This window comes from Pseudopodoces humilis, chromosome 11 (genome assembly GCF_049639895.1).
Source record: "Pseudopodoces humilis isolate 2021_Gansu_Grassland_sample_001 chromosome 11, ASM4963989v1, whole genome shotgun sequence".
In the NCBI taxonomy this organism is placed as follows: Eukaryota; Metazoa; Chordata; class Aves; order Passeriformes; family Paridae; genus Pseudopodoces; species Pseudopodoces humilis.
The window spans coordinates 18,595,753-18,617,511 of record NC_142210.1 but is presented as its reverse complement, the minus strand read 5'-3'; the positions used below and the strand labels follow the sequence as shown (position 1 = coordinate 18,617,511).

The 21,759-nt window shown below is 38.5% G+C and overlaps 1 protein-coding gene across 4 annotated transcripts in view; it reads left to right on the top strand.

Annotated features, from left to right (window-relative positions):
- PIK3CA (phosphatidylinositol-4,5-bisphosphate 3-kinase catalytic subunit alpha) overlaps window positions 1-21,759 on the top strand; it is a 41,763-nt gene that overhangs the window by 3,780 nt on the left and 16,224 nt on the right. Inside the window, exons 1-10 of one of the 4 annotated variants that reach the window (XM_014254452.2) lie at window positions 5,530-6,206; window positions 6,569-6,646; window positions 12,641-13,054; window positions 14,574-14,783; window positions 15,448-15,698; window positions 17,227-17,472; window positions 18,288-18,373; window positions 19,815-19,920; window positions 20,981-21,133; window positions 21,235-21,369. In XM_014254452.2, coding sequence (XP_014109927.2) covers window positions 12,703-13,054; window positions 14,574-14,783; window positions 15,448-15,698; window positions 17,227-17,472; window positions 18,288-18,373; window positions 19,815-19,920; window positions 20,981-21,133; window positions 21,235-21,369 — 1,539 coding nt within the window. In that variant the 5' untranslated portion in view covers window positions 5,530-6,206; window positions 6,569-6,646; window positions 12,641-12,702. Of the gene's footprint in view, window positions 1-3,909; window positions 4,136-5,529; window positions 6,207-6,568; window positions 6,647-12,640; window positions 13,055-14,573; window positions 14,784-15,447; window positions 15,699-17,226; window positions 17,473-18,287; window positions 18,374-19,814; window positions 19,921-20,980; window positions 21,134-21,234; window positions 21,370-21,759 lie in introns of those variants that run through there. The other 3 variants (XM_014254454.2, XM_014254453.2, XM_005525074.3) reach the window with 3 other exon arrangements.

The following is a 21,759-nucleotide window of genomic DNA, read 5'->3' as shown; positions in this document are numbered from 1 at the left end:
AGAGATAAAAGCACTTGGTCAGTTGTGTCTGCTAAGTAACCTCCCTGGGAATGGTTATAGTCTATCTTTGGAAAACTGTGCTCACATACCCAAGCTCCAGAAATGTAAAAACTAAATTCTAAGAGGCCAGCTTACCTTTGTCAAGTTGAACAGGAAAAGTTATGGAGCACTGGTGAAGCTCTTGCTTGACTTGTGGCAGTAGAAGTGTCTACTTCAGTCGAGTTTAAGAGCAAACAGTTGGGACAAACGTACAGCTTTAGGTTCAGTGATCTCTGGTTTCATGTCCTGTTGCTTTTCATCAGTAGAGGGTTAGATAAATCCCAAAGAGACTGGGGTTTGTTGTTTGGGGTTTTTGTCTATTCGTTAACATATTTGCTTTAATTTGCTTACCTTCAAGGGTTTTGATGCAGAAAAACCTTGGCAGTTTTGCCTACACCTTCTGATTAAAGAAACATTTACAAATGTAGCTCTTGAGGGTTGTGAACCACAAAGCAAATTTGTTGAGCACAGGAGACTTACTGAATTGACTAAAACTGACTGTAAATTCCCTGAAATTTTGAGACAGCTGAGTCACATTTATTGTAATAAATCTGTATATGCTGACCCTTTTTTGCAGCAAAGAAAGGTAGAGAAACATCCCTTGGGTCATTTTTTCTCCAACAGAAAAGAAAGCTGGATGGTTGCCTCCTAGATTGTACATGTCAGAAAACTTATCTGTCATTAAGAGTTCACTGCTTTTCTTTTTTTCATACTTCTTAGTCTTTTGCCAATACTTAATCTAGCAGTTAATGGTGATGAATGACTCTTGCCCAATATGTTCCAAGACATATTCTGATTCCTGATTTTTAACTCTTGTTGTTAAATTGGGTCCCGTTCCTTCCAAAAACATGAATTTTCTGGTGAAATTACATTTGTTGTCTTGGAAAAGTGGCCCTATCTGTCAGCTCTTTAGCAGTGGATCCTTGCAGAAGACACTGAATTGTTAAATATAAAATTACTCCTTGTTGCAACCTTAGTCCTTCTCTTAGCAATCAGCAAAGATTGTCAACAAAGAAAGAAATTTTTGAACATCCTCAAAATGCAAGAAACTTTGAACATTGCTGAAAGGAAAATGTTCAAGATTCAGCATTTCATCTGAGACTAATCAGCCATAAATAAAAATATATGCATGTTCTGTGATCTGAATCTAATAGAACAAAATTTCCAGTACCTTGGGACTTTGACATCTGACTTGCTGGAAAAGTGAGGAGTTTGATCTCTGCAAAGACGTTGGCAAACTAAATATGGAGTGCTTGAAAATACAAGTGCAAAAGAGGGAGAATGAGCAGAGGGGTAAAGGCTTGTTTACCAGGCAAGCAGAGTGGAGAGGAATTGTTTCTTTCTCAAACTACTCAGTTTCATTTCTGACAAAACTCAGTAAATGTGCTTTTGTGACAAGGAATGTTATGATCCAGCTTTGGTGCTTGTGCCATTAAGATACTTTTCATTAAATCTGGAAAACACTTAACTTGGCTCTTAACTACAGGCACAGTTTGAAAGATGGAAGTTAATAGTGCTAACGTAAGAAGTTTCTAGATAGAGCTAACTTCCTCTGGGAAAAGGGAAGTCAAAACTACCATTCCAAATACTCCACAATATGCCTGTGGTGTCATTAAACTGCTTAGAGTCTAAAACATACCACTTAGTATTCTTTTTTTTTTTTTTTTTTTAATTCCCAGCTCTCCAGCTCTTTAGAGAATAATCAGGAAATGCTGTGACTAATAATAAAAGTGGAAGTGATACTAATAACACTGAAAATTGCTCTTCTGCTTTTGTGGATGTTGAACAACCAGTTCCACTTACCAGTTTATCAAGGCAGTCTCTACTGGTGGGAGTGAAGTGATAGATATATTGTGTTTTATCTTCTTGCAGTTTCATGCTGTTACCTCTGAAATCTTCGATTTTAACGTGTTAAGTACAGTAAAAGAGCACTTGTCCTAAGAAAGCCTCTGGTGTGTAAGAGCTAATTTTTAAGCAACAACCAGACATCTGGAATAGTCTTGATTGTGGTGTATAATTGAGGATGTGCCTGTGACTTCCGCTGCCAGTCTAGCAAGTTTTTTACAAAGTTTAATTTGTGTTAAATTGCATTTGTATTTTAGTGTAAAATGACAACATATGAAATTGTAATTCTGTAATTGGAGAGGATAAATACATACAGTTACATGAAGTTTTGGAAAAGAGATTGCTAGTTAAAAGAAAGAGCTTAAATTGATTTTAACATTTTATTTGAGAAGGTAGAGATTAACTCTTTTGCTTGTGTTCAACTAAGGTTGAACATCTAAAATTCTAATAACTTGCCTTCCTCTTCAACTTGCTCTGAAATGGAGGATAAAGCACTGAAGTTGTTATCACTGCTCAGCAGCACTGCCTTGATCTCAGATAGCTCCAGCTGGGAATGTTTTTTCAGTTCAGGAGAGATGGCAAAAACTACCACCAAGAGATAAAGATGAAAACAGAAGCCAACAGGCAATAAAACGGCAGAGTTTATATATAAAGAAAAGGATAGCAAAACCTATTCCTGACTATGGAAACTTCTTAAATATGTTGTCAAAGTGCTTTGTAATCCAGCTCTTCAAGTCTTCTTTCATCACCTCTTTTCCAGGTTTTTCATTGTACATCAGCAGATAGCACAGTATCACAAACAGCTTCAGGGAGATATGAGAAGTGTAACCATGATTATAGATTGCAGTCTCTTGTTGTTCTGGTATATGAGCAGGTTATTTATTTAAACAACAAAAAAGATGCTTTGCGAGATAGATACGCTTCCCTAATTGGTGTTCTTTTAATGGGTGGAAATGAAATCCAAAACACTTGAGCTTTTGTGGTCTTCTGTTCTATTCCACCATTAAACTTCACCAGGCTGGAAACTGGTTTCAGTCTTTTGGAACATACACACCTACAAAAACATTAATGAAATGTTTCCAAAGAACCATCCATGCATTTAAAAAATACTTCCTTTTTTGTGCAAATGTGTAAAATTCTCTCAATAGTGGTGACTGATTACTACCAGTACCTTTTTGGCCTTTTTTTAAAATAAAGACCTTTCAATTTAATCTGTCCTTCTTACAGAGCTCTGACTATAGTAGTAGGTTGCATGTGCCTTAGTCTCAAACCATTTAATCTGGATATGAAAGTGATTTTCTAAACTGGGAAGCTGGGAAATCCTTAAACTACTGCAGAGATGTGACTGATAGTCACTGCTTAAATAACTATGAGCTTATGTCACATCTTTGGGAAGTTCATGTTCGCTACAAACATTATCTATTTTGACAAAGACTAGCCATTTCTTTCTGATGCATCAACCACAAATTGCTGGTATGCTGACCTTGTTAGAGAAACATTTTGGGTTACAGCTTGAAGTAGAGGAGTAAAGGGATGCACAGCACACAGCTTCATGTCTAAGTAACCGCACGCTTTACCGTGCTTGTGTTGCACAACATGGTTTGCAGAGCAGATGCTGTAAGGAAAGGGGTAATAATATTTGCAGCATCTGCCTTAAACACTTGCTCAGTGGTGAAACTTCTTGCAGAGCACCAGAGCTGCCTCTGCATGAGCCACAAGAATGAGCAGTTTCAGTTCTAACCAAAGGCGATGCTTTTCACAGCAATGCCCCACTGTGGTGTGTTCTAGAGCAAGTGTGTAACTGCACAAGCCAAGCAGTGTGGTCACAAAGAGGACACTTGGCTTTAGGGGATGTGTGCCTTGTATGACCTGAAGAGCAGACCCTTAATGACCACCAAAGTAAGACCTGACCATGTACAATTGAGACCACACCCACTCTCGCCTCTCATGCTAATGAAGAACCAAAAACCACTCCCACTCTGCCCCATGCTAATGAGGAACCAGAAAACCATGCCTACTCTTGCCTCTCATGCTAATGTGGAACCAAAAACCATTCGAGCTTCTTATGCTGACTGGAAGTTATCCAGGTGGGATTCTACCACCACTGTGAAGAAGCCCTGGGCACTGGAGGACCAACAGGACAGTGCAGGATCCATGGTGGTGACTCTCCTGCTTGCACACTCTCTCTCTCTCTCGCTCCTCTCTTCCTCTCTCCCTTATACACTTAATGTGGCAGAATATTGTTGAACAGGTATTTGGTCTCATTTGTAGCCTAATTTGTGCAGGGAACTTTAACATCAAATCATAACAGATGCTTCTAACAGTCATGTACAGGAATGATAAACATTTGATTAAGGACGCTGAGGAACCGTGTCCCAGTTTACCAGAGCTGGTTTTGTGCTTCAGGCTGGAGCATGCAGGGCCTACTGACACACACAATCACAGTGAATCATGTTTGTTTGCTCTTGTTGAACACAAATGCAAATGTACTGATGTCTTGAGCATCATGATTATAGTATCCAACCTGTAAATGCTGAGAAAAACAGCTACAACAAGAATAAATGCTCCTTGAGGTTTCAGAGAAACTTTGTTTTCTTTGTAACTTCCATGAAGCAGTCAGATAAGTTTACAAATTGGGAATTTAGTCCTGCAGTGTTGTTTCACATAGAAGGCTCAGTTATCCTATGTGCTTAGGTGCAATACACCTATGTGATCTGTGACCTTTAGGGAGATGAAGCCTGATGAGAACAATTAGAGGTGCCAAATTCTTTGCAGATGAATATTATCCCCTCTTGGTGTGGGGAGTAGGCAGGACAGTTTTGATCTGTTGAAAATATTTTATGGAAAAATGTTGCTGTTTACCTCTCAGCAGGGTTATCATCTACTGCTAAATAAATATTTAGTTAATCACCATTGACTGTATCACAAACAAGTGATAGGGAGTAGGACTTAATTTCAGACTAATCCTTGAAAAGCTGTGGTATTTTCCTGTTGTGATTGTAGCTTGTGTGGAAGTAGACAGCAGCTTCCACAGGGCAGGGTTTGCACGGAACCGGATTTGTTTGCTGCTGTCTTATTCCACGTGTCTTTGTAGAGGATAACCTGCTAAGAACTGTGTGAGTTTCAGGTCTTTATGGGACAAGTGTATTTAGCTGCAGAATTGAATTTTTTCATTACACTGGCTGTGCCTTTGTGTTAACTCTGCTACAAACTTCCTTCGCTCAACAAATGGTTTTGAAAAGGGAGCTAAGGAGTAGCTCAGTGGAGAAAGCATTGTTTTAGTTTTTCAGTTGAGGAGTTCAAACAAAAAGAAAAATAAAACAACCTACTTCCATGGCTTTTGCTGAGGCATGTGGTTCCTTACAAATCCTCTAACAAAAACAAAGTTGCATGCTAACCTCTGTTTGCCAGTAAATAAAAGATAATGATTTCTGCTAACTGAATTCAGTAAGTCCATGCAGACTAAACCCATGCTCCTGTTAAGTACTATTTGGCTACAGAAGTCTGTGAAGATAGCATAAATGGAAAGCTAATTTATATTTGGATTAAAGAACTGAAACTTCTGTCTCCAATTCACTGTTCACTATTAAAAGTCTGTGAAGATGCAAGAATGGTGCAATCCACTGCCACTCCAAAAGCTTTTTCTGGTTTTACACCAGAATTGGTTACTTTCAGGGTCTGGAGTAACAGAAACAGTAGCAGAAACACTTTATCTCAATTTACAGTTTCTGCCAGAGTGCATCCTTAGAAATGTAATGTGGGAAGTAAACAAGATACTGTCAGTCTGAGTCTGATGTCTTTTTCAGCTGCTTCTTAGTAAAGAAAGGGCTCACAGGGTGACTATTCTGTGTAAAGGTGAATGTAAATTAATAATTGAGCCCTCTTGACACGGTTGCTTGTGTTAGGGAGGCAAGCGTAGCTGTGTGAGGTTTGCAGTACCTCCGGAGTTTTATTGCAGTTCTTTCCCTGCCTTTCTGGGTAGGGACAGTTAGGAGAGGAAATCTTTCCTTTTCCTCAGTGCAACTGGAGGTTCATTGTGCTGCAGCAACTTCTAAAAGCCAAGGTGACAAATCTGGGGAGATCAGCAGTGGGAAATGCCCTGGATCTGAGTTACAGGTCTGCTACCCAGCTGCTTATGTTGTGTGGGGATTCAGACTGGGCTGGAGCGCAGAACACCTGGATTAACTCTGCTCTGGTTCCTTGTCTGTATGCCAGCACTTCCTGTTTTTAAAGATCCTGTTTACTGTCTGCATTCCAAATATCCCAGGAAAGTAGGAGGATGGGAAGAAACATGGAAAGAAAAGTAAACAGCATTGTTTAAGGTGGAATTTTCTATATTTTTTTTAGTTATGTAACCAGCATTTGTTACTTTTCAAACGTGATCTCATTAGTTAAAGTCTAGAGTAAACTTTTGTTTACATCATCTGGCTCTAATTTCCAAAAGCAGAACTGCATGTGAAAGCTGACATTGAAACCACTAATATTTGCAGCAAAGAGAAGAGTATGGTTTTGTGGTGTGCTTTGGCTTCATGTTCTTCTTGATGTTCACATAAAACAATGTCAGCCATCTGAAATGTACAATTAAACAAAACATGTAATCAGGGGAAAACCTTATTTCTATAGGTACAAAATGGCATGTTGGTCTGATTTTATTGCCAAACTTTAAAGCTTTTGATTTAAACAGCTTGAAAGAATTTGGGTGCTGCTCACTGACCTTCAGAGCTCACAGCCTACCGTGGAAGAGCAGCACAGAGGTGGAAAGGTAATTCTCATCCTGCTACACAGCAAGCCAAGTTAATTGCTGAAATAATGAGTAAGCAGATATGTGAAGTGTAAAGAGATGATATGTTGCTTTTCTAATTCTTTCTTGTGTTTTATGACTGTTCGTCCTCTATAAATGATAAAATCCTGTCCTTTGAGGTGGAGCTAGAGGTGGAATTACTGAATGATTTTGAACTGAAAAGGAAAATTTAATTCCAGGCTTTTTCTTTGTTTAACAAAGAGAAAAAATTCTGCCTTTAGCTGGAAGAAAATGTTCTAGGACAGATATTCTGTCTTTGGTATGTCATGGGATCCCTAGGGAGAAGGCACTAGTGGGAGTTCTGGAGGTCACCAGCAACTTGAAAATGCTTCTTTCTCGTGATCCTGTTTTCATGGCTCCCAGACAGTGAGGGAAGCTATAAACACTGTGCCTGCATGGATAGGGGAGGGCGAGCAAGGGGATTTCAGAATTAAAATTCACAAAGGTCTTTTGGTTCACTTGGAGAGGAAAAAAATACTCCAGCAATAGTAAATCTTTTTAAACTGATCATCTTGGATTTGTTTCAGCTGTTTGATCCTGCAGCAACATAACACGAATAGTTCCTCTTGGGAAATACTTTCTAGTGAGTTCATCTTTTTTCAGGATGACCTCACCATTAATTTTAGTCATAGTACCTGAAAGTCACTAGGAGAGTATTGTATTCTGGAAAAAAAATCTGGATGTATGATAACTTTAAAGAGAACAACTCTGAAACATAGCTACCCCATAGTCTCATATCTAACTAAAGTGAAACTGCTTTTCAGTAGTTTCTAGTGAGGTTTTGCATTCACAGGAAAGAACAATTTTCTATTTCAGCAGTACTGTTATTCTACAGATGTTGCCAATAATTTTAAAGGGCTTTAGCTCTGTCTAGAATAAGGCAAATGTACTCAGCACTGTTTTTGAAGGATGGAAGAAATGGGTAACTACAAATATAATCAGTAGTGTTTATAAATAGTTGCCTGCTTCTGAAGGAAACGAAATGCTGTGATGTTTTTGATGGTGTTAGATCCTCCTGTTTGCTTCCCTTGGGCTGCTGTTTGCCATCAGATAAGGAGTTCCGGGTATCTGCACGTTTTCTGGGAAATAAGGACGAAAGCAATGCATATGAAATAAGACACGCCTGCAATGCAACAGTCTGCTGTTTTCTATTCTGAACAAGGCAATATTTTTACCAGTTACATCTGTGTTTAATAATGTTTTCATGGAGGACAGTTTCAGACATCTTTGTACTAGTCTTCCTGGATTCTGGAAGAATGCCAGCTTGACAAACAGGAAGAACAAAAGGACAGTACTCAAAATACGTAGTCTGGGGCAGTCTTACTGTCACCACACAGCAGGTTTGGACAGCAGCAAGATTAGACAGACAGCTCTGCCCAGTTCTCTTCATGTTTTAGAGTGCCTGATCTGTCTGATGGTGAGAATAAAACATTTTGGCATTTAGAGAGGTTGAAATGTCCCTTGCATTCTGAAAAGTGTTGTTCCTGTTCCAGGAACTCTTCTATTTGCACAAACTCAGAGCTTCTGTTTTGGGGATTCCACAGTACTTCATAAAAGCTTATTTGGGGTCATACCTGTAACTGATACTTCTGTCAGTGTGATAGAGGATCAGGAAAATCATTTAGCCTACACATGAGTGCACAGTAAATCAGAATCATAAATTGTTGGATTCTTAAATGAATAGAAGGCAATGCTAGGAGTCTAAAGGAAACTTCTATCTGGAAAAGAAATCAAATCCAGACACAAATCCTAATGAGCAGCTCTCTGATACCAAAAATGCCACAAAATATTATAAAACATTGCTACATCCTGTCTGTAAAAACAGTGTAATGGGATTTGTCTTGTGACTGGAAAAACTAATGGACTTCAATTAAATTGTAGCAGTTTGCTGAATGACTCATTCAATTTCAAACGTGGGCTGATAAAATTGTATTGAGTGTTTAGTCTGTCCTTTTGAATGAGTTTTGAAACACTGGCTGATGTGTACAGCAGTGCAGATTATTCAGTGCTCAGTCACTGGGATGTGTGTACCTCTTTGCATAAGCATCCCATACTTTATACTTCAATACAATATTACAGCACAGTGCACTTCTTGCTTCCTTGTATGCTTACTACATTTCTTGCTAGTTGGTAATTTAAAGAGGGAAGAACTTGCGGAGCCTCAAGAGTAACTGTAGGTGCTTGTGCTGGTGACAGACAGCCTTAACTATGTCTGCTAAAGTGAACAATAATATTTTTTTCTCCTAGATTGCCCCCCTGACATGCAGAGTGTCTTCATCTGTGAGGCAGTAAAACTGTCATAGTTTACTGAAACCAAATTTTCTAAGCTTGGAATCTCATATTCTTAATAAAGAACTATACCATCTACATCAGATGATAGCTAATTTCTATCCTATAAGAAAATAGTTATATAAATTAGCATTCATATGCTAATTGTGTCTGGAAGCAAGTAGGAATCTGTATTATGGCAGGTATGTTTATCTTCCGGATGTCTTCCCTCATGTTTATTCTTTTTGAATGGAATCTCAAAACTAGAGATTGTTTTGCACTAGTCCAGATGTCCCTAAGCTTTTGGCAGGGGAAAGATGTTTATGGTGCTTTAGGAAGGTCAGGGATTGCAGGTGTGATGAAGTGTTCATTTGAAGTGTTTGCATGTCCCCTTAGTTTGGTTTAAATAACATGTCTCTAGAATTCCCTTAAAATTACAGTCCTTTTACTGTCGAAGAACATAATTGATTCTGTTTATTCCAGGCAGCCTTCCAGATTTGAAAGTGTACACAGAAACACAAGCTGCCAGCTATACTTCAGAAATGTTTCTGTTTACATTCTTGCTTTCCAAATCCAAACCCTGGAGGCGTGCTTACATGTGCAAGTGAAATGAATGTGCACACAGAGTGACTGCATGCACTGTTCAGCACATGCCTGTATCCCAGCTTGAAACAAAAGCTGCTGTCTTACTGCAGTTGCTCTAAAAATTGCAGATTTTGGGATGTCACATTTGGACCATTTGCAAGTTTTTAAAGGAAAGGTATTGAGTTGCCAGTTAAGGTTTGAAGTCTTTAAGGAAGCCAAGGCTGATGTTTATTTTGAAGAGATGCTTGGCTAAAAGGATTTACATTTTTGATGTATGTGTGTCCCCTACTCCTGCCTATGTTTCTTTGTTGCTGGTAGGGAGGGAGAAAAAATTGCAGTGAAATGAGGCACCATCCTTGCAGCTGCTCTTACCCAGCACTGCTGCAGTCAGGCAGCCCCAGTGCAGACCTGCATTAGGCTGACTCCATGGGGATCTCAGGAAAGAGCTAAAGCAACAGAAGGCAGCACAAGATAGGGAAACTGAGTTGTTCTCTGCCTGTTCCATCCATCTGACCTGTAACCAGTTGGCTCAGGGAGCCCCAGTGCCAGCAGGGTGAGGAGTGAGAACACACGCCTTGGGCAGGGTGAAAATGGGCTCTCATGGTTCAGAAGAGCCTCAGCAGGATGGTGGAACTGAAATTAAAAGGCTGCTGGTATAAACTCAGTCTGTGTTGTGAATATTTAATTTGGTTGCCGTCCATCTGTACAATCATTGTGCTTGTGTGGACAGGAAAGCTCATATGACTGCATATTCTTTTTTGTTTGGGGGCTTTGTGCTGGTGTGTGCCATAACAGTGATGTTCTTCTGCCTGTGTTTGCAGTTAAGAAATGTAAATAGGCATGTGATTCAGTGATATGGAGAGGGAACCTCTTTGCCTGATCAAAAAGATGCCATTTAACTTGTGTATTTAGTTTTATCTGAGCTGAGGATAGTTATCAGTGGTTTGGAACCCTCCAAGTTACTCTGAATGGTGTTATTTGCATTCACTGGTAATGTTTTGTAATTGGTAAGCTTCCCAAGCTTGTCTCTGTAAATACACTCTGTGTGCTGAGAGCTTTCCATTTCAGCATCCGCTCACTGAGGCTATTACAATGATGAGGGAAATAAAACAGCTTCTTTAAGCGCTTTCTTAAAAAGAAGTCAGTTGCAAAGTGTTTCTAAATATGCATGAGGTGGTAGTGGAAAAGGTTTTTTTTTAAATCTGCAGTGGCACTTCAATACTTTCGTGGATATTTTTAAAAGCCAAAATTACAACTACAAAGGAGGGATTAAAAAAGACAACCCTATTTCTGCTCAGAGTTGCTTAGGAAGCAGTGGATTTGGGAAAACATCATTTTCATTCTAACATTTCTTTGTAAGGACTGAAGTGTGGCAAGAGCAGGTACTGGATGTACTTGGAAGAAAACTTTTTAGAAAAGAAATGCTAATGCAGCAGGGAGGATCACTTTTTTTTTTACTTATATATAAAATGTTATTTATTAATTTTATATGTACATAATTTAATTAATACATACAGAAATATATTTTTATATAAATACATATTTTTAAAATTTGCTGAGCAGAGGGTAAGCATTGCAACCATTGTTTTTCCACAGTAAGAACTTTCAGGAAGTTGATCCAACAGAAGAAGTAATGGGTACAAACTGAAAAAGGGTAAATTTAGGCTACATAGATGTTAGGAAGAAATTCTTGACTGTGAGGAAGTTGAGATTCTGGCACAGACTGCCCAGAGAAGCTGTGGCTGCCCAATCCCTGAAGTGTCCAAGGCCAGGTTGGACAGGGCTTGGAGCACCCTGGGATGGTGGAAAGTGTCCCTGCCCATGGCAGGGGAGTTGGAATGAGATGGTCTTTAGGGTCCCTTCCAGCCCTTAACATTCTATGATTCTGTGATGGATCTTTCCAAAGTTAAGAGCAATGAATGCACAGATAAGCAATTTTGTTTCATTACTGAAAAATCCAGGACGAGTAAAGAAGACCAAATATTTTGTAACATAAAGTGTTCTTCAGTCTTGTCACAGGATGCCAGCAGTTTGTTTGTGAAAACATTCTGAAGGAACTGGATTTCTTTTGCAAATACACAAATATTGCCTCTGGTTAAGGAAATTAAAAATAGGTGGGGATTAGGAGTATTTATTGGTGAAGTATCACTGTGTGCCTTCTGGGTAGTTCTGCTCTCTTTTTGGCATCTCCCCCCACCCACTAGGCTATAAAACATCTCTGCTGTGTTTTCGCATACTCTGTCCCATTCTCATATTTTCTCTTTCTCATACTCATTTCCTCTGCTCTAAGATGGCCTGAGCAGCACAGATAGAGGGTCACATGTGTTCCCCTGCTTTCCTTTGGCTTGGCAGGGACATTCATGCAGCTGCCAAAGGGAACTGGAACAGGGCATTGGCGCTAAATTAAACAAGCCCAACTACAAAGTGTTAGTGGCGCTCAATTCTTCTGTCTCATTCATGGAGAAAAGGGTTTGTTGGTGGTGTAAGTAGCTTATACTGATCTGACACAGCTATGGCCAAGTCTTGTGTGTACATGGATTCTTAAAATCAAGTTTAGAGCTTTTAGTAAATATTTGTAACTATTATGTCCGTGTTGTTTGAATACTTTAGAAATTTGAGATGAGAAAAAAACATTTTTAAATGTGGAAGCATTGGTTTAAACTTAAAAGAGCTGATGGTTTGTATCATCCAAATTATAATAAAGGCTTCACTTTCCAAATTAAAACTGGAGAACTTGGCTTGAGATTTGGTTAAAAATTTCTATAATAATTTGAGTACTAAATATTTTCATCCCCCTGCTGTTGAAGTGTTCTATTAATGAATTAAAAGTTCAGATAAAAAAATATCCTCTATTCTTAAAACTATATGTATATTGGTATTTTTCCAAACTAGTGTGATTCTATTAACTGCTTTGTTTGAGTAGGTACTTAGATTCAAATACAAGTTCTTAGGCTTGGTTTTATCAAGTCTTTTTTATGAATGTAAAATACAGCCCTGACTATTCATCTACAATTATAAGCAGCGTTTGAACCATTTTACCTGAATTTCTTGGTGATGTTTTTATTTTAACTTTTGACATTCAAATTTCTGATTTTCTCTCAGGTTTCCACGTACAAATCACTGCTCAAAAAGCTTGAAGTACAAGGTTATCCCAAGACTTAAAAATGCCTCCGCGGCCGTCATCTGGTGAACTATGGGGCATCCACTTGATGCCCCCCAGGATCCTTGTGGAGTGTCTCCTCCCAAATGGAATGATAGTGACTCTAGAATGCCTCCGTGAGGCCACCTTACTGACTATTAAACATGAACTCTTTAAAGAAGCAAGGAAGTACCCTCTCTATCAGCTCCTTCAAGATGAATCTTCTTACATTTTTGTAAGTGTTACACAAGAAGCAGAGAGAGAGGAGTTTTTTGATGAAACACGGAGACTTTGTGACCTGCGACTGTTTCAGCCTTTCCTGAAAGTTATTGAACCAGTAGGTAACAGAGAAGAAAAGATTCTTAATAGAGAAATAGGTGAGATTATCTTTTTTTTTAAAATATAATCTGTTTAACTGATTATCCTCTTCAAATTATAAAGAATTTGAATGGTTCATGTTTGTCACCTGTATCCGTCATGTTTCATAAGTGCCAGTTGTTGCATCAAATGTCCAAAGATGCAGATCATAGTAAAACCAATATTTATAATCAATGAGTTAAACTTCTTTTTTTCTGATCTGTTTTGTTCACCTTGTCTTTGAAAAATGTATTTGTAGTTGCTTGTGGGTTAGAGGATAGCTTTTTGCTTATCATTTTACTAGCAGAATTTCATATTATTAGAGAGCAACACCTGTCATATTGTTTAGGAAGTCAGTTATAATTTATTTTGAAGTTTACAGAATTGTCAATTCTAGATTTAACTACAAATCTTAAACCACATTTGTGGACACAGATTTTAATACTGCTCTAGCTTGCTTAGAAAGTCAAATTTCAGAAATGAGGTTTTTTCACCTTTCATCTTCTCCCTTCTGACAAAAGAGCATAGGGAAAAAAACACCAGAGGTTGGAGATGTGAAGATGAGACAAATTGTGATGTTTTGAATCATCTCTGGAGTAGCTTATGATTTTCCATGATCCACTGAGGAAGCACAGGGAATCTGGCATTTGTTCCAACATCTTGGTTAAGTATTAAATTGAGACAGTACAAACATACCCACTCCTACAATTCCTACATTGCTAACAAGTGTGTACTGCAGTGGCAGAGACTTGTCAACTGGAAATACTTGTTCTGAGGTACTACTAATTGTTAAATGATTTCATAGTGACGAACACATAATAAGTAAATTAATTCTGTTTTGTAAAGCTCAACATGTTCAGGACTTGGGGAGAGCAGCGGATAGGTAACCATGCAACACGACAATTGAAAGCTTCCATTTGAACACTCATGCATAAATGATGATTTATTGAAGTAATCTCATTAAAGTAAATGGAATTGCATCTGAGATTGAGGACCTGAAAGAAATACACTGTTGCTATATGAATCTGTGTCAAAGAGCTTAAGTTCTGTGTCTCTTGGAGTGCTCATTGCAGTTCTCAGATAATGTAGGTCATTAAAAAAAAATTAATAGCTGTCATTCAGTTGTAAGCAAGGTTTATTATGGTCCTAATAGCTACTAATAATCCTGGGTTTGAGAAAAAATCAGATTTCACAGCTCCTCTGGTTCCCTTAGGAAACTCTGTGCTGACTTGAAAGGAAGTTGTGTCCTGGTCCTTTTCCTCCAGAAGGAATGTTGGCTGTGAGAGCAGTGATTTAAGACTTCCATGATCTTCAGGGAATGTACACCTGTTTTCTAACCTTTTCTGTGTCTGCTGAGTGCACTTAACTTTAGAACTGTGTAGTTGAATGATATAAAACAATTACATATGCATCCAGAAGCTGGAACTTATTTTAGGCTGTGTTTTGCTTTAAGTTGGCTTTTTTTTGTGACTGATTGAAGAAATTTTTAGCTCTACTTGTCAGTTACAATTATATCCTCATGCTGCTCCAATGCTGTAGGTTTTGCTATTGGCATGCCTGTCTGTGAGTTTGACATGGTCAAGGATCCAGAAGTACAAGACTTCAGAAGAAACATTCTTAATGTCTGTAAAGAAGCCGTGGATCTGCGAGATGCCAATGCCCCACACAGCAGAGCACTGTATGTCTATCCTCCAAATGTAGAGTCCTCAGCTGAACTCCCCAAACACATATACAACAAACTAGATAAAGGTAAGGACAATATTTACAGCAGAAACAGAATATATTTTCAGTGTTTGAAGTCAAAGAGTACAGCTGTTGACTTAGGCAGATCACTGTTTTATGTGCTGCATTTAGTACACTCCAGCAATATCTTCCACTTCAAGTTATTCAGAATAATTTTTTTGATGGACTCTACATTCAAAAGGATATTTAAAATTGTGCTATTCTAACTGAGTCTTGAAATATAACTCAGTAAATAGAGGTAACTTTTTTAGTGGGTGGGAACAGTTTGTTGGCTGTTTTCTGTGGCATTCAGATAACTGAAATTAAATGATGCTGAATCACTGACTTACTTTGCAGGCCTCAAATATGAAAGAGTTACTGCTGTTTTCTTAAAGTCCAAATAGTTGGTAGTATTCAGTTAATAAAAATATTCTTAACCTCAGAGCTAAAATTTTTAATTTCCACTGGAGTCAAAAATAAGCTTAATGCATCTAGTTCCTTGCAGGAATTATAAACCCTCTCTCAGTCTGGGCAGTGATCTTGTTTACATCTTCTTTTAATACTAAAAGCAAATCTCTGTGTTGGGGAGGTGTGGGAGTTGTTTGGTTTGGGGGTTATTTTGGGCTTGTGCTTTTTGTTTGGAAACAGCATTGAAAATGATAGGCCTGACATTATTTTACATTTATTCCAGGGCAAATTATAGTGGTGATTTGGGTAATAGTCTCACCAAACAATGATAAGCAGAAATACACCCTAAAAATCAATCATGACTGTGTGCCTGAGCAAGTTATTGCTGAAGCAATTAGAAAGAAAACGCGAAGTATGTTGCTGTCATCTGAACAACTGAAACTTTGTGTCTTGGAGTACCAGGGAAAATATATTCTAAAAGTCTGTGGCTGTGATGAATACTTGCTAGAAAAATGTCCACTGAGCCAGTATAAGGTGAGTAACATAAAGGGTTTCTTTTGAACTACAGGAAAATAATTCAAATTTGTGGGGGACAAAAATGATCAGGATTAGGTCTGGCTTTTTCATTGAATTAGCACAAAACATAGGAAGTGACAGTGTGTGCACCTTTAAACAAATTGGCTAATCCATGTGTTTCAAAAGGGAGAGGAAGGAGAAAAGAACTAGAATTTTTATCACTTGTGTAATTTTTCTTCTTTGAATGTTTCCCTCTAATGTTAATGCTACGTCAGAGGTAGGTGCTTTCAGAAATACCCTAGATTTTTAATGGCAAGAGATGAGCTATATTTGAATGGTGCTGATGTAATAAAACAGGAAATTTGATCAGACTGTAAATTATGAAACAACCCTTGCTACTGTAAATCCTGTCCTGAAGGGGTGGTAAAAGAGAAAACTGTTTTCCTGTTACAGCTGTATCATTATTTTAATAAGATAAAATACATAGACTTCCAGCATTACAGAAATCATTGCTGAGCCTTGCTTGTGTGTGTCTGCTCTTCACTGCCCATGTTTGTTAGTGCTGGGAGTGTGAGACAGAATTTGGGACAGAAGAGCATCTGAGCAGCCCTCTCTGGAGCAGAAAACAGCTTTACCCTGTAGATTTCCTGACAGGCTGCTGCTGCTTCCTCTTGGAGGAATGTATTGTAATAATCTGCTCCCATTCCTTCAGCTAAAATGGTTGACAGTCTGATCTTCAGAGCAGTGGAGGAGAGAAGGAGGGGTGGGGGATCCTGAATAATAGGAAAAGTATCTCTGTACTCTGGGAGCTGGGGAACAAGTGCAGGCATACATGAATAATTTTGCAGAGTCATCTGAAGATCAAACGCCAGACCTATTTGATCTAGCGTGGTTTCTTCAGAAGCATCTGGTTTGCCTTTGCTGTGCCCCAGCAGAGCTTGCTAATTAACTCCAGGCTGGACCTGTCCTAACACACTGTGTTTTGTGGTAGTGTTGCCAGACTAGATGCTCTCAGCACTCAGACCTGAATGGACAGGTGAAATGTGTCAGGATCAGTGCTGAGCATAAGGTAATGAGCAGAACTGAACCAAAAAAGAGCGTGTCTGCAGCTTACCTAGTGCTCCCTGCCTGGGACTGGCAGTATCAGTCACCTGTGCTGCACTGCAGGCTGCTACAGCCCTTGCCATTCCAAAACAGCTCAGTTGATTCCAGGAGCAGCTCAAATCTGTCTGCTCTGTGCTGCACTGTGACAGGGCTAAGGAGCTCTACAAGAAACCCAGCTGGTGTTTTCACTCCCATCTCTGTCTCCAGTTCAGCCTTCCATTGCTGTAGATGTTCACATCTGAAAACCATGAGGTGTGGCTGTGTGACCCTACCCAACAGCATGTTCAAACTGCTGGGTGCTGTACCTACTTTCACTGTACAGGGTGTGCATGCAGCACATGATAAGCTCTTTCACTTTTTTATCTCCTGAAGTATCTTGATGTTTCCATTACCAAGAGTGTAGGCTTTGAAAAGACACAGCATTTTGGTTGTTTCCTTGCAGTACATAAGGAGCTGCATCATGCTTGGCCGCATGCCCAACCTGATGCTGATGGCCAAGGAGAGCCTGTACACCCAGCTGCCCCTGGACACCTTCACCATGCCATCCTACTCCAGGCGCATCTCCACAGCCACGCCCTACATGAATGGAGAGGCTACCACCAAATCCCTCTGGACTATCAACAGCGCTCTCAGAATAAGGATCCTCTGTGCAACCTATGTAAATGTGAACATTAGAGACATAGACAAGGTATGGAATCACATCTGGCTTTTCAGCAGCTCAAGGTTTCTCTCTTGAGTGTTCGGTTCTGTTTTGATGTTGGAAAAGAATCATTATTTAACACATCAGAAAATGGTACCACTCTTTTACTTAAATTGGAGCATTTAATTGTGAAGAACTCACCCATGTTTTAGCATCTGGAAACTTTTCTGTACTGCTTAAAAAGTGTGAGTTGTGGTAATTAGCTAAATACTCTGCCTGGTAGGAGCAGGACTCAGTTTGCCTAACACTTCAGCAGAGTACGTAATGGATTGAAAAAGAAATGTTATCTATCTTCTAAGTAATTATGGTTAAAAATGTATGACAGTAACTGAGAGTGCTTTTGATGAGGGGATGTTATCTTTGTTTATGAAAATAAAGGTATGGGGTGATAGGGGGCAAAAGGCAGGTGTAGGGTTCAATTCCATTGAAGACGTCTACAGCCCTGCCTCTCTTTCCTTGGAATTCCTTTCACAATACCTTGGCACAGGAACAACTGAGAATAAATTCCAGGGGTTTTTTTTAGTGTTCAAGTTTGTTAATGTATTTTTTAAGAACTAGTTTTGCAATTAATGAGGACCAAAACACTTTTTCTAGAAGGATATGCTTATAAATTGTGCTTCACACCCAACAGAGCATGAATTAATTTGGGGAGTGGTGGGCCTGTTTGGTTTTCAGTTTTGATTTTCCTTTTCATATGCTGAAAATGAAAGAACAATGTGTTGTGATCATGGTATGTGTTGACTGCAATGAAAAAAATTTGTTTATGGCAACATTACAAAGACTAATACGGATGTTGTTTTCAGATTTATGTTAGGACAGGTATCTACCATGGAGGGGAACCTTTGTGTGACAATGTGAATACTCAGAGGGTACCTTGTTCTAATCCCAGGTAAGATGAATACCTGAGTGACTCTAGAGAACCTGACTTTCAGGGCATCATAAATGATAGCACTGAAGGATTAAAGGCTCAACTTAGCCATTACTCAGATAGAGCTCCTTGCTGGGAATCATTTATCTTAAGTTTTGTAAAAATACATTACATAACCCTATATATATAGCACTAATTTAATTCAAACACAAGCATTTTCTCTTGTGCATAATAGTATGTATGGGATATATTTTCAGGATGATTGACAAACCATCAATATTACCTGGAAAAAATAAATCTTCTGAACTTAAAAGTACAAAAACTTTTATATGAGCATATATAAACATCTTTTAACCACCTGTTCTCATAACTTTTACTAATGAAGAAGTGTGAAATTTCAGCACCTGCTAAGATTAGATGCAAAGTATGTGTGCAGAAGTAATTCTTTGCTGCATTTTCTGACTTTGTCTTTAATAATAATTTTTGCAACTCTTATTTTTATCTGTACATTTTTCTATGAATGTGATTAAGTTTTATAATTAAAGGACTAATAATATACATAGTTGGTGAAAAATAGGCTCTCCTCCTGAGTTGCCCCGAATACTGCTGTACTTGAGCTGACAGTTTAAACTATTTTAGAGAGAAAATCTTGGAAAGGTGGTGAAGGTTATGCCTTGAAATCATGGATATAGTCACGCAGATCTGTATTATATGAAATGAATACGTAAGAAAAGTGAATTAAAGTTTATCTGCTGATATTCTTAGAGAAGGGCTTTCACAGTTATTTCTTTGTAAAATTGCTTTCAGTAGCTACAGATATACTGAAAAATTAATGCTGTCCTTGGAAGCTGCTGTCTCTTTCAACTGAGAAAATTCTGTATAACAATCCGCTTAGAGGAAGAAACTGGATCAGAAGTTCCTCTTCAAAAGCACAGCTCTACCAACTGAAAGCTAAATTCTGCTTAGAGAAGTTCATGAAAACAAAATCAAACTATTCCTGTAGAACCAATCTGTGCTATTATTACTACAGTAAATAGAAAAATATTTGACTTAGGAATGTTGCTTTGGATCCCCACGTTCTATCCCCATCTTGCAGATATCTTTTTATGTTCCAACAGTTCAAGTTTAGTTTGGTTTTGAAAGCCTTTTTTCCCAGTTGCCTTTTTCCCCTGAAGGGAAAACTGTTTCACAAGCTAAACCTTGCATCAGTGTAGCATATATGCAAATCCATTATCTTTAAGTTGCAGGAAGTGAACCTAACATGGCTTTTTAAACAGTGTTGGGGCCAGAAGGCTACTGGGGAAGTTTGCGTTCCCAAAAGCAGTGAATGTGGTCCCCAAAAATAGGGGGACCCATTTTCAGTGTATGCAAATACACAGTTTAGGAATATAACAAATACCTTTTGGTTGAGTGAATGATGTCTCCTTTAACCTGGTTTAATTCTGCCTTTTGAATCTTCCAGATGGAATGAGTGGCTGTTGTATGACATGTACATTCCTGATCTCCCACGTGCTGCTCGGCTCTGCCTCTCCATCTGCTCTGTTAAAGGCCGGAAGGGTGCTAAGGAGGTAAAAAACCTCATGGATTTATTGCACTAATGAGCCAAAGCTACTTAAATCAAGTTTGGGAAGATATTTGGTAAATGCTGTCCTGGCAATGAGTCTTAGTGCAATGTTTGATTTGCATCTGATTAAAATAGGGGTGTTTCTTGTCTTGTGGATTTTTTTGGTATTTGGAAATCAAACAACACAGGAAAAAGCTTATCAGTTCAGCACTGTAAATCGTGCCTATGCTGCATTGCCAGGCACAAAGATCGGTGTTAGTGTTGTGAGGTGGAAGTTCTTTTAAAATTAATTTTCAAAACCATGTTACTTACCTATTTGTTTTTAAAGGACAGTATTTGTACCCTTAGAGTTGAGTTTTCAAGTAAAGAAATTCTGTATTCCTTTAGCATTTAATGTAAGATCTCAAATAGTAGTTTTTAAGACTCTACATGCAACATTTAGTTTTTAGCCAGCAGCATCATCACATTGTGGATTTGAGTGTGTGTAACAGGTATTATTTATATAGGATCTTTGTCTACAAGCAGGTCTGTGAACCTTACAGAATGATTTGGGTTAGAAGGGATCCTTAAAGACCATCCAGTTCCACCCCCCTTCCATAGCACAGGTTGCTCCAATCCAATCTGGCCTTGAACACTATCAGGAATGGGGCAGCCACAGCTTCTCTGGGCAGCCTGTGCCATAAAAATATATGCATAAAAAAGCGTATTTCTTTTTTTCCAATCTACCCAAAAATATTTGCCTCAAGTTTAAAACTGCTGCCCCTTGTTCTGTCACTACAGGACTTGGTAAAAAAATCTCTTTGTAAGAAAAACTTTCTCCATCATCCTGGTATATTCTGGTGTGAGGAAGATATGTGCATGTGTTTATAATTCTTTTAGTATCATTTGTTAAAAGACTGCCATGACAGCCGTTCATAGTAAAACATGGTACAGCTTCCACAACTTGCTTTCTGCTAATCTGGGAATGTGACAACTTGATCTGGGGTGAAAATGTTGTTTCTCCTGACTCGCTCTGCAGTAATTCATAGATGACACCGAAAAAATCATATTTTAATCTCTTTAAGGAGCACTGTCCATTGGCTTGGGGAAATATAAACATGTTCGATTACACAGACACTCTGGTATCTGGGAAAATGGCTTTGAATCTTTGGGCAGTACCTCATGGGCTGGAGGATTTGTTGAATCCTATTGGTGTTACTGGATCAAATCCAAATAAGGTATTTGCATGCCAGCTTCCCCCTTAAGAGTACATTTTCAAAATATTCTGTATTCTTGCTATCATTCAACAGAAAAAGTAATTTGAATTCCCTTGACTTAGGAAACTCCATGCTTAGAGCTGGAATTTGATTGGTTTAGCAACCCTGTAAAGTTTCCAGATATGACAGTGATTGAAGAACATGCAAATTGGACAATTTCACGGGAACTGGGATTCAACTACAGCTACGCAGGGCAGGTAAGGCAAACTCCCTCTCCAGGATTAGCTATTCAAATATGAAAGTATTATTTGCTACTTTATTTTACCCAGTGTGTCAGTGACAAAACTTCTTTTTTTACATCCTCATTTATTGTAAAATCAAAATCAAATTTTGTTGTGTGTTTGGTAAAATGGACAATATATTCTCCTTTCTTTATGTTACCAGTAAAGTGACTTAATGCTTCACTGACCAACCAAGTCACTCCAAAGAGAAACTGTTTTACTGTGTTTTTGATATTTTTGTATCACTAATTCAGGTGTTAAGCTACTTAGTTTCACTTCTGAAACATTGCGAGTCTCCTTCAATTATACTGTTTTTCTTTGTTGCAGTTTCATATTTATGTTTAGGCTTTCCTGTGTAACCCAAAG